This window comes from Mycteria americana, chromosome 19 (genome assembly GCF_035582795.1).
Source record: "Mycteria americana isolate JAX WOST 10 ecotype Jacksonville Zoo and Gardens chromosome 19, USCA_MyAme_1.0, whole genome shotgun sequence".
Classification (NCBI taxonomy): domain Eukaryota; kingdom Metazoa; phylum Chordata; class Aves; order Ciconiiformes; family Ciconiidae; genus Mycteria; species Mycteria americana.
The window spans coordinates 3,613,772-3,626,796 of record NC_134383.1 but is presented as its reverse complement, the minus strand read 5'-3'; the positions used below and the strand labels follow the sequence as shown (position 1 = coordinate 3,626,796).

The 13,025-nt window shown below is 44.2% G+C and overlaps 1 protein-coding gene across 6 annotated transcripts in view; it reads right to left on the bottom strand.

The window, feature by feature from the left end:
- ARHGEF12 (Rho guanine nucleotide exchange factor 12) overlaps positions 1–13,025 on the bottom strand; it is an 81,762-nt gene extending 68,737 nt beyond the window's left edge. For 4 of the 6 annotated variants that reach the window (XM_075521316.1, XM_075521318.1, XM_075521321.1 and 1 more), the window contains exon 1: positions 11,863–13,025. In XM_075521316.1, the coding sequence (XP_075377431.1) occupies positions 11,863–11,894 (32 nt within the window). In that variant the 5' untranslated portion in view covers positions 11,895–13,025. The remainder of the gene's footprint in view (positions 1–11,862) is intronic. The other 2 variants (XM_075521317.1, XM_075521320.1) reach the window with 1 other exon arrangement.

Below are 13,025 nucleotides of genomic sequence, written 5' to 3'. Positions count from 1 at the left end.
ACATCGCCACGTGATGGAAAAGAGAGAGGAGGAGAGAGTAGAGGCGGCTCACAATCTTACAAGACAAAATTCATTTGCTACTGGGCATTTCTTCCTGCACATTATCGTGCAACTGAATTGGGTTGACTGCTGTTGAGAAACAGATCCTGGGGCCACGGTGACAGCCAAAGTATTTGTCACTGACAAAGGGCTGCCCCACAGATCTGTTATTCCCGTGCCAGATTCATGCAGCCTGACATCTATATCCAGTGCGCACACAGCTGGAGAGGTGACACAGACAAAGGAAGGATGCAGCGCTCATGGATTCTCAGAGCATGCAGCCACCTTCAGGAATGCTACCAGCTTGAGCATGACTGAGAAAAGTATTTCTTAAAATCCCACAGGAAACAAGCTTTCCATTTTTGGGTCCCAGATATTTGAGTAGGCTTCTCATTGCCATACAGCTAATCATTGTATTTCAAATTTACTACCACAGCAAACTGATCCAAATACAACTTTGAGAAGAAGATGAAGAGATTTCACATGGGGATTTAAATAAACAAGGTCCCTGAACCGAACAGTCCTTCTTTGAAGTGTCCAGAGTCCCTTTGTGCCTGTCCTCACAACCAGTTACAAATCTTTTTTTTTTTTTTAAACAAACAAAAACCCAAACCCCACCTCATTATTTGCATGTTCTTTGTTATTTTTTTCCTTTTTACCTAGCTGTTGAAATACTCTTTTGGGGCCAATTGCAGTTTTGATCGAAGAGACACTTCCTTTAAAAAAAAGAAAAAAAAAAGACAGACCCTAAGGCCCTACGTACACTCTAAATGAACACTTATTTTTGGGAAAATATATTCCCACTTCCTAATAAAAGCAGAGGAACCAACTTATTTTGGTGGAGTAGACTTCAGCAAGTTTCTGAAGCCATTTGCTGATCCAACAACTGATCAAAACCCATCAATATTCCAAGAAGCATGTTATAGATCTGAAGGAGCCATTTTCTCTGTATATGAAGAGCAACAGATGGAGCAAGATTTTCAGCACGCTCCGAGCTACTGTGATGTTCTTGTCATTGCAGTAAGTAAGCAGGCTCCATGAAGCTGCCTCCCAGCAGGCACAGAGCCATGATGATTTAAAAAATAAAAAAATAAATAAAAAAAAAAAGGCGGGGGGGAGGAGGAAAGGGGCAGGTTGTCTCCATCTGGCTGAATTCCAGCAAGAGCATTTAGATTTGCAGGCTGCCCAAAATTCAAACCTGTTGCAAGGCTATTTCCTCTCCCCCTTCCAGCTAAGCTTAATTATCCGCTTCTGCTTCACACGTGACCCAGGAGCTCTGCTGAGAGAAAGAGCCTCCTCCAGTAAGGCTGGTGCTAACTGTCAAAACAAGCCGTGATCAGCACACAGCAACTCTTCCCCTTCGCCTGGCACCCGCCAGGCAGCATTACTGTATCTCACAACAGGGCAAGCACATTTCACACTACCAGGAAAGAAGTGTTTTTCCGGCCTAAACCAGGGACTGTGTGTCTGGATTACTAGGGCCAGAGCACAGCCAGATACCCCATGTGTGGAGGGGGAGTCAAAGGCACGGGTGAACAGGTGCAGACACCAAAAAACATAGTTAATGTCTCACTGATGAGTGCAAAACCTGATAATAAGTCTACTAAAAGGAAAAGGGAGAGGAGGTCAAGGTTTGCTATGCAATACATACAGCTGAAGTTCCACTGGTTAACATCCAAAGTAAACAACACTAGTGTTTGAAGCGATCACCAACATTCCTACATCTTTCCACACTGGAAGAACAGAAAAGTATGCTTGCCCCTTCCCCCCCCCCCCCTAGTATTCCAGGGTTTTATTCTCACAACAATTTCCATAATGTAAATGGGCTGAGCATTTTACATAACTTCATAGACCTAACATATCTGAGTGTAAAACTTGGGGCTTTCAATACTACTCAAATGGCTGATGAGCTTGGCAACATTGTACTTACCAACTGTTGAGTATGTATTATCAAACTCACACACCAAGGCACCTGTCACCGAAACAACTAACCAGATGCACAGCAAAGTTCTTTTAGACCATTTACCCATTTCTGAACTTCTACAAGCTATCTTCTTTTACTGCTGAATGCTCTATCGTAACTCAAGGGTAGAGAAGAAGTCTGTGACAAAGGTATTCATTTTACCAGTGCCCTACAGACTTTGACGCATCCTTAGAACAAAGAAAATCCCACAACAATTGCAAATGGCTCTCTCTGCAGTATCCCCATACCACCTTCACCAGCCAAAATGATTGAGCTTGATGGTTTGCTAAGATCAGATCTGCACCCACATGAACCACTTCCGCTACTGAAACCGCAGGGACTACGCAGGGCAAACCACAACCTATCATTTTGTGTCTCTCAACAGACAGCAAGAACAAATTGCCAGCTTGAGAGCTGCAGTTCATAATTATGAGATCTCTAAGCTAAGAGCTTTTATCCTTGACACAGAAGTATTTCTGATAAACCACCATTCCTCCCCTTTACATTTAGGGAGTTCACATCATATAAATTCATCCCCTTCTCTCTATTATAGTTCCCCTTGAATATTTTTTCGAAGTTGTTATGATGCTATCTACCTAAGTTAGGTTAGATAGCTATACAGCAGTCTGCAGTATCAGGGAAAATCACTCTTTTAAAACCAGAAACAACCCAAGAAGAACAGCTTACTTTTGGCCGAAGTTACTCCTTAATTTGGGACATCACATAATCATAGTTTTTTTAGAAGGCGGAAGAAAATATCCTATCGACACAGATCAGAAAACCACATTATTTTACTACTTGCAAGCACCAACTTTGAAAGCCACTTAACAGAAGAACAGGAATTACTATCATCATGGCTCAAATACTGTCACATGGGACTTACACTCAAACCAGAACAAAACTTTAGAAGGCATTAAAACAGCTGAAAGAGTTTTCTGGTCCTGAACAGTATCTGCACAGCCTCCTCAAAAAACAGACCGGTACTCCCAGACACCCGATACATGTCTTCAGTCCTCCACAGAAAACTCAACGCAGTTGTAGCCCTGGCTTGTCAGGGTTTTTTGCCTTACACCAGCAGGTCTTAGTCCTTTACGGCTGACATGTGCCTTCAGAATGCACTGGCAGACAGGAAATCTCTCTCCTATCTGGCAGTTGCCACCACCTCTCCCGTTGCTCTCCCTCTCACTCATTTCCTATTGACTTTCTCATGTCTTACATTGCAGCTTTTTCCTGTTTCCTTTTTCTCCTCGCTCATTATAGCTTCCCTCCTTCAATTCTGTTCTTTTCCCCTTTTCCCAACACTTTTCTGGTAGTTTTGATCTCAGTCCCTACTCATCAGAATATTCTTTTGCATCTGAATGCAAACAGAAGCATGCAATGGTGCCTCTGTGCCACAGGAGCACTGAGAAGAGACGCCTTGTCTGATGTGCTGCCAATAAGCTACAGTAACAGCCACCATCATAACAGGGTAAAAAGACTTTCAAGCAGCCATCAGATACTTTAGGTAAGCCTGCAGGTTGAAGCTTGTATATTTATGGGAGTGGTGGACTCGGAATCCTGTACCTGTCTCGGATCAGTCTAGTGCTTTATTAAATAGATGGGTCTTTTCCTCCAGACTGGGAAATGCTTGCTCAGGTCAATTCAGGTCCCACCTAAGCTTTCCAAACCCCTTCCACCACTACAGCTCACTCGGGACTCTTCATAAGAGAGTATCTAACTCTTCATAGGTTACTGGTTCATCTTGGGAAGTCACCCAAGCTCTTGGTAAAATGATTGCCTGTGATACCACAAACCAGGATTCACAATCTGCAAATACATTCAAGATCAGCTTCTCACATAAGCAAAAATAGTTGTGCTGCTACTCAGGGTTTCAAGGAGGGAACAGCACTTGGATAAAATTAAGATTTCCACCAATATCTCTGAAGACTTCCAAAATGTATTTCAAGAGCTCAGGAGCAGATGGAAACCAGTTCAAGTCTTGCCCTTGCATACACGTTTCTTGTGCAAACTGAGAGCAACCAAGAACTCCCATAACCTGAGGATTCTCCCTTAGGTTTCTAGCATCAACACTGCAACTTCTTTATAACCACCAAAAGAGGCCCTTTTGCTCAATTCACACAGTTCAGTCCCTCTTTTACATAGCCCTGTTTCCTGATCATAAAAGTTTTGGTTTTTCTGAACCCTTAAATGAACTGAGACCCAAGTGCCACTTCCAGGACAGCACACACTATTAGCCTGCCAGTCCTGCAAGGGACACTGCCTATCTTCAGCAGGACATTTGACAATATCCAAGTAACTACTATGACAATGATCTAGACAGATTACAACCAAATTATTTCAAGTACAGGAACTCACGTGCTATGCCTTAGGATCTTTTCCACCTCAGGTATTCAGCCTCAGGAAGGACACCATTCATTTGCTTTTCCAGTGCCAGAGCAATTTAATGAAGTACCTTACCAACTGACATCACAGAGCCCAGAAGCTTCAGTGTTGTCAAAACAAAGCTTAAAATAGCCATATTTAAGCGTTTGCCAACAAATGTAAACAGCAACTTTTCTTATTTACCATCAGACTTTGCTAAATGGTGCAACTATACAAGAAAGGGTTCCTGCCCACTGGGCTTAGAAGTCAAACAGACACAATACTGAAAATACTCAAGGAAAGGATGCAGAGTAATAACAAAGCATAAGTGATGTTTAGTAGACGATTTGTGAATGTCACAGTCTGAACATTGTTTGTTTTGGTTTTACTATTTATACTTATGCTTACATTTTAAACATAAGGACACTGCTTTTTCCTGTCATTTTTAATATATTTATTTTTAAGTGTTTTCTTTTAAAAGAAAAATGAGTAAAGCTTGTTTCTTCCTGTCTTTTTCTAAGCGTGCTGTTCCTATTTTGTATGTATCCTGCCTTCTATTTTATCCCTGTACATTCTTAATCAAACACTGCAGGTTTTACATCCCTTTTCAATTCACTAATTACTTTGCTACTGCTTCCCCTGTCCTTATTTTGAGCCCTCTCTTCTGACGTTAAGACATTATCTACATCCAGGCTCCTGACCCTTAGTTTAATCAAGCTGAGACATAAACTAACACTTCTATTCTTTAAACCTAGAAATTATTCAGAATAGGGCCACAGAACAGAACACAGCATCACCTACCAGAAAGTATGCATTCAAGCCTATTTTCTCTTAGTGCTATTGACATCTCTTACACAAGAAAGATCTAGTTATCTCAAAACAGATAAAATATCAGGACTAGAGTGAAAGAAGGGAGAGTGCTTAGGCAGAGGAATATTTGCGGATCCTTAGGAATGCTACAAGAAGCATTTTTGTTAGCATCTCAGATCACCCTGTCTAGAAACTCAAGGATAATACAAATGGGATTCATTAATAAGTCCTACTGCTAATTTTCAGAGGGAAGGAAGAGGTATTCAATGAGAAACCTGGAGGATAAAGCCTTGAAAGCAAGAGCCTAAGCTTATCTTTCAAGCAGCACAGCCGACATACTTCCCCCGTGACCCGAAAGGACCACCTAGAGGTTTAAATGGAGAATTCAGTCTCCAGACCAAGGCAAACACTGCTCCTCTTTGAGACACTTTGCATAACTACAAGCTACAGCACTGGGCTGGCCAGGATGGGGGTTGACAGTTGTAACCATGAGAGGCAAACAATGCTACCCAGAACACTGTGGAAAAATGGGACAAAAAAAAAAAAAAAAAAGGGTTAACATCAAAAATCCTGTTGATTATACTCCAAAACTGCTTGGGAAAGCAGGGAAACAGCAGCAGGCACTGAAGCTACTCGCTGAACAGGATTCACACAAAATGCTTAAGGCACAAATTCACTAGGAGACCCCACTTCTTGAAATAATCAAAAGATCTTGGGATATAGTCATGAAATATGTAAAATAACTAGTACAGGTGTCTGCACCGCTTTCCCCAGGCAAATACATGAATGCTCTACACTACCTTCAGATGGACTGCCAAATAATCTTCAATGCCTAAATCACTACTTTTACAATATGATACACAATATTTCTGAGAGTAACTGGAAGATGACTTTGCTTCCCAGTAGGGAGACTGTGGTCAATGCTGCCATGCTCAAGGACCAGGAAACTCTTCTCCTATATGTGTCATGCTCATCAATACAGAAGTCAGTTTTATAAAGATTGGTCCGAGAAGATCACGAATGAACGCCCACAAAGCTCACCAGTGACCTCAGCAACTTCTGCTCCAAGGGCAAGATGCACGTTTCTTCTCAGGCATCTCTAGATAGGCCAGCAGCAGGCATTAACAAAACAGAACAGTGATCTTAAAGCACTCCAATGTGCAAACAATATTCCGGAGGAAGAAAGGGGAGGAGCACAACACAGAGAAGGACAATCCGTACATGACAGTTATTAGTTGTGTCAGCATGCTACCAGCACTCAAACACTACTGTGGTAAGTCAAAGAGTTCTCTGTAGAAGAGACTGCATCAGGCTGGACAAGTCAAAGAGGTCCCTCCATCTTGCAGCAGGGTTTAGATGCTTCACATTTACCTAGGCCTCTATGGATATTACTTTGAGAGGAATGGTATCCGAAGAGCTCAGATTATCACCAGACCATTTCTCCAAACTTTTCATGCAATTCATCATACCCTCTAGGCTTTCCATAACTAGCTCTGGCGAGTATTTTTTTTGCTGCTAAATCTATCGCGCCCTGATTCCTGTGGATCTGGACAAGATTTTTAAAAGTCTAAAACTGAAGTAGCCTACATCCCAGTACCGTTCCTAATCTATCCATTCAAAACACTAATAAATGCCATAATAGGAGTTATGTGCACAGAGAGAATTATACACTTGGGCTAACAGCTGAAATATCATTCCTGCCTCCACCCAAATAATCATGACGCCCACAGCTCTATTCAAAACTAGAAAATCAAGCTCACCTCAACTTCTGTCTCCAGTAAAAACCCTAATAAACTATGCAGCATGAACTGGTAGCATTTGCTTCCTAGCCAATAGTAAACATCACAGACAGCACTCTCTTCTGACAGCTTCAATAAAAGCAAAATAAAAAATGAATTTATGCATAGACTATGTCAACTACTAATTTGCAAACATAGTGAAGGCACAACGATGGAAAGCACAAGAAGACTTGCCTTGATGACTATCACGCTTTTTAGTCTATAGAAACAGACATTGTGCTGCAGCTCACTTTCCATAAACATTAGATCTTACAAACTCTACTAATCAAATAAATGCACGATAATAACATCTAGCTACTCAATAACACTAAGGCGTGACTTCCTATGAAGTTCTTGCTCTTACCCTGCTGGAAAAAAATAAAAACTTTTTTCCTACCATACAGTTAAAGAAGTCCCAGTTACTACAGGGACTTACAAACAGCCAAAGACAGGGAAAGTGCATCTAAGCAGATAAGAAACAATTAGAGTCTATTTTAGTACCAAGTCAGGAGCAAATCAGCAATTAAAACCTCTCAATGGTAATTATGTGTAAATTCTACCTCTCTAATTTTCCAATCATAGCAACAGAAACTACAGCACTGTTATAAATAAAACTCATTTGCAAGCAACTGCATAGGAAGAGTCATCAGTTCCTCAACAAGGTACTGCGAAAGTAGCAAGAGCCTCCATTCTTTTATTGTGCTTTAATAAACAGAATGAAACATAAAGCAAGTTCTGCAGCCGTGCAATTGCTCAACTCTGCAGCGTGTTTGGAATGGTTACAGGAAGAAAAATAAAGTTAACTACTACGGAAAAAAAAAAAAAAAAAAAAAGGAATCGCATACAAATGTTTCTTTAGTGTCATAACAGGATACAGCAGAGTTCTGATCATCCTTTAGTGGCCAACCAGAGCCTGCAAATGGCTGAATTTCATCCCGGCCCCAGTATGTCCTTGCAAAGAATAAAACCCTTATCTCGCTCGGCCATGTGTCGCCTGCCACAAACGGCAGAACAGAGCAACGCCCAAAGCCAGCCAGCCTGCCCGAGTGCATCTGGGCCAGAAGAGCTCCGAAGCGAGTGAATGCAGGCACACTCATATGCAGTCTCACAGAAGTAACAGGAAAACATCTCCTCTAACACACCCTACCCAGCCACCCACTACCCAGAGCGAGGTCCCAAAGCTAGCCTTAGATGATCCCTGTAGTCCAATCTTCCCCTTCGAAAATCCTCACGTTGACAGCCCAAAACAGGATTCAGCAACAAAAATTCAACATGGCACTAGTAACTAGACAGGAATTTGTGAAAGAAAAAAAAATTAGAAATTTTAGGCTAAAAGGTGTGGCAAATCTCACCTAAATCCAGAGCTGGATGAAAACAAGCAGGCATTTTGTCATTCACCTGACCAATTTTAGATACCTACTTTAGGATAAGAAATGGTCCCCTAGATGTGCCTATTTTCTTCCACTAACTGTAAAGGCAATCTAGACAAACAGCGCAGATAGAGATGTCTACCTCAAAGGCTTATTAAGTTAAGCAAGATAAATGCCACCTTAGGAGGCCTCTAAACAAATACAGCATAGCTAAGAGAGGATTAAATTAAGAGGGTGTAAATGTTTACAAACATAAAGTGGCAGAGCAATAAGGCTGAAGATGAATTGTTTGATACGGTCCACTGGGCAACAGGATTATGAAAAGAAGCAGCTGACAAAGTAAAAGAACACCCTGAAAGAAAGAAGAGGAAGTAAATGTCACTGCTTAAAGTCTGACTCTCTCATACCATCAGAAGCCATGCAGGGCACCATGGACTACTTTTTGCTTATGTATTTCTAAATCTCAAGCACTATGTTAAAAGATAATCTTTTTCCTGCTAGCACCCTTTACACGTTTCTCCAAACGCTGAGCAGCTGACCAGGAACGGCACGTGTCAGATGCTTCTTCAGTAACTTTGCTGAACGGTCATTACACTCTCAGAAGTCTTAACATCTGTTATGTCTTTTTGTTTAATATCTGGTATTCCCCCATTCCCCCAGGCGCTCACTTCCCTCAAGTCTTAAGACACTGGAGGAAAAAGAGACAAGAAAATGATGTTACTTCATGAGCCAGCTGGATAACAGAATCCAACTCAGGCATGAAGCATAACCATTGTCAAAATCAACTAGGTTAAGGTTTGGCCCACAGAGGAAATTATCCCAGACATATGAGATGTGAACTAGCATGACTGTATTTCAGCACAGTCTCAGATGCTAAAATCCATTGAACTGTCTTGGGAAAAAGAAGAAAACACTATGAGGGGGAAAAAAAAAAGAAGAAGAAAAAAATGCAGGGGGCTTAATGAAAAAATAATTTATCATACTGGCTACAGAACAGCACTAGAAATGGCCATTCATACATTCCTTCTAATTTACACATACTTTAATGCCATACATGACATCATCAACAAGAACGTAAAAGACATAAAACACAAAGGACGGGAAAAGTGCAACCTGGACAAGGGAAATGTCAAACAGCTATCAAAACACATGGTATGATTGTCATCTTAAGCTGAAGGGATACAAAAGGAAATATTTGCTGTCTGTAACAGGGATTTAAGCAGCTATACATATGTAAAATGCAAATATGTAAAGCTAATATGGAGAAAAATGCAGACCCATGCTACCCTATTATATTCATAATACTATTTGGCACAGATGCAAGCTGGGTTTTTCTGTTTTAAGGCAGTTCCCAATTCGATCCCACCCAAGGAAGGTCACTGATAAATACGGAGAGAATTTAACATGTCATATGATTTATACCATGTAGATCTAACGACACTAGAAGCATCAAGTTTATTTATATTGCACCTGCTTTATGATCCAAGCTTAAGAGCTGGATTTAATGAGGCAATACAGAGGCTTCTTGGGCCTAATAGGAAAGCAAGCTTTTCACCAACATACTGCTAGGATAACAGTGACCAAAAAACACTCCCCTCCAGATCCTGCATGATGCTGTGGATAGAACGGAGCAGTCTTGCTCCAGACACTAGTAAGCAGACATCCACATGATGACAACACGCACCACCATCATATCTGGCGCTCTGCTGAAAGGTTCAGCCAGGGAATAAATGGGTCATGACAATCAAATTCCCTTCATACCCCCAGAGCTGGGGTTCCTTCAGGCCAGAGGTGAAGAGCAGTGGCAAGGCCAGGACCTGCTTCTCTGCATTCCCCCAACCACCGCACAACCCCACCGCCAGAAAGCTCTGACTGTCAGGGTTGTGGAGACAGCTCCTTACTTGACATTAAAAGTCTTTTGAACCAGAACCTTAATGGAACACCAAACAGAAACATCCTCTTGACATGACTGAAAGCAAAAGGAAATGAGACATTTTTTGTCTCCGTTACATTTTCAATTTGGCTGTTCCATTCAATAATGGAAAGTATTTTGTTTTACTAACAAGCAAATTAAATTCCCTGTCCTCGTGCTTTTCCTTTGCATGCATCACTCAACTGCTTCTTGGTATGAAAATCCTGTCGTTCCTTTTGATATCTTGCAACCTGCCTATAACATACACTCTTAAGTACATGATAAAATTCTCACAAAGCCATTGAAACGCCACCTTCTTTTTACTGTCACTGTCTTGTCTGGTACAGAAGAAAAATGTCCTGAAACTCAAGAATATCTCATGCACATGCACTGCAAAAGAGAAAAAAGTTAGAGAGTTTTCTTTTGTCACCTGCTCTGCTAGTACAAACATACTACACAGTTCATTTCAAAGACTCAGTACTCTATGAACAGCACAGTCATAAACAGACTATATGTGATTCTGAGCTGTACTAGAGCCCTTTCGCACTGCTCAGGCACTGCACTTTCTGTTAAGATTTGTGGAGTCATGAAAAGGCCTAAGTGTAAGCGGGAACTACACTCGCTCTCTTTCCTGCCCACACCTGGAGTCTAAAAGGTGATCTCAGACACCCAAAAGCATCATCCCTCTGTCCCAGCCCCAGTTTCTCTGTGCCAGAAATGCTTGTATTGGTCATGAAAAGCCTAAGCAGCAAGGCCTCTGTCACACACGTTTGCACCTTAACCACCAAATACACAAAACCAAGGAGAATATAATAAAAAACATAAACTGAAAAACTTTTCTTTTATTACAAGTGTCAAAAAAGGTATCTTTTCCTCTCACCAAAAAAACCTGAAGACACTCATTCCATACTGCTGTCTCAAAAGCACATAAGAGGTTTCCTACTTGATTTTTTTCTCACAGTAGAAAATAAATTTTCTCCCGTGCCTCTGAAGCATCCCAGTACAAGTGAGAATCCCAGGCTGCTAATGAAATGCACATGGCAGCACCTGCAGAGAAGCCCAGAGGCCTGAGCAGGTATCTAAAGCAAGGAACAGACTACTGCTACATTAGTGTAGACACTAGCAGACCTTCCTGCTCATCAACTATCCTTCCTGTCCTCACCTGAAGTGACCTCTCTTTGGAAGACTACAACGTTTGACCTCACCAGAAGCAAGTGCATCCTCCACGTGGTTTCCGAGTTCAGACTCGAGCTGTATCCTAAACTCTTGTCACTTTTCCTGCTTTAACTTCTCGCAGAAACAGTTTATTTTGGTGTTCCTCCCAGCACCAACCTGTCCTGGAAGCTGAATTACAATCCCTGGTTCTTACAAAGTCAGCCTGGCAGGCTTCAAGGCAGATAGACTTGAAAAACTCCAGCTTCAAAGTTAACCTAGCTGCCTTGACAGTCAGCCACCCCAGGTACGTACTGATTCCCAGAAACTCAGATTTAATCCCACTTTTCTGATCCTGTCTGTCACGCTGTCACTGAAATCAGAACACAAAGTAACGAGCTTTGGGAAGAGCCTAGACTTCAGATGGGGGGGGGGGGGGGGGGGGGGGGAGAAAGAGGAATGTCATTTTATACTGACCTGTCCGTGATTGTGGACTGTGTGCCACTCATTGGAGCCTTTGGCAAGAAGTCGTATTATCCAATTTACATTTTACTATTACTGCAGGAATATTAGCGAGGCTTTGCCCCCCACATGCACTGAGGCTCAGGATCCAGCCTTGCTCCAGAACAGGCATGCACAGAGGACAAATTCAGTTCAAGGGCAGGAAAAAAAAAAATCCAAAACAACTCCAAAACTCTTCTTGCAGTCACCCAGAATATCCAGACCACGGAAGTGGGGTGTGGGGGATGTTCAAGAAAAACTCCGACAAAAAAACCCAAACCAAGACAAAAAAAACCCCAACAAAACAAAAAAAACCCGCAAGCTGCTCCCCCTCGGTGCTCCCTCAGCCCCAAGGAAGAGGGGAAAAGCAACGCGTGCCGAGAAAGAAAATCTTCCGAAGCAACCAATCCTCACCGGTCCGGAGTTTCAGCGCGGAGGGGAACCCCCGGTGTCCGCGCAGGCGGCAGGCCGGCAGGGAAAACTGGGGGAGCGTCGGCGCGGGGCCGGCTGCTCGCGGGGCTCCCCACGCCGCCGGGGACGCACGCCCGCCTGCCTCCGCGGCCCGCTCTCGGCAGGAGGGGGTGCCCGCCCGCCGCGGGGTCCCCCCTCCCCGCCGCTGTTTACGGCCTCTCGCCCGCGGGGGGCGGGCGGCGCGCCCCGCCAGCTGCCGGTGTCCTGAGGGCCGCCGCGCAGGGGCCCATGTCCCGCTGCCGGCCCGCCCCGACCCCCCGCCCGCCGGCTCGCCCGCAGGGGGGTCGGGAAGGGCGGCCGCCCCGCCGCCGCCGCCGCCGCCTTTAGGCCCGCAGGTCCATGCCCCGCCGCTCCGTCTGTCCCGCCTCGGCCCGAGCTAGAGCGGGGCGCGGCGGCCCGGCCTGCCGGCGAGGCCCCGGGCGGGCCGGTCCGCTCAGCCGCGGAGCCGGCGGGTCTCGGCCCGCGCGCACCTCGGTCCCGGCCCGGTTCGGGGCAAAGTCCCGCGGCGAGCGCTGGCGGCGCGGCCCGCTCCTGCCGCCGCTCCGCTCCTCCCGGCCCGGTTCCGGCCCAGCTGCGCTGCTGCGAGGCGGGAGCGGCGCGTCCCGGCGGAGCCTGCGCCGAGCCGGGCCGGGCCGGGCCGGGCCGCCTCCGCGCTCGCCCCTCCCCCG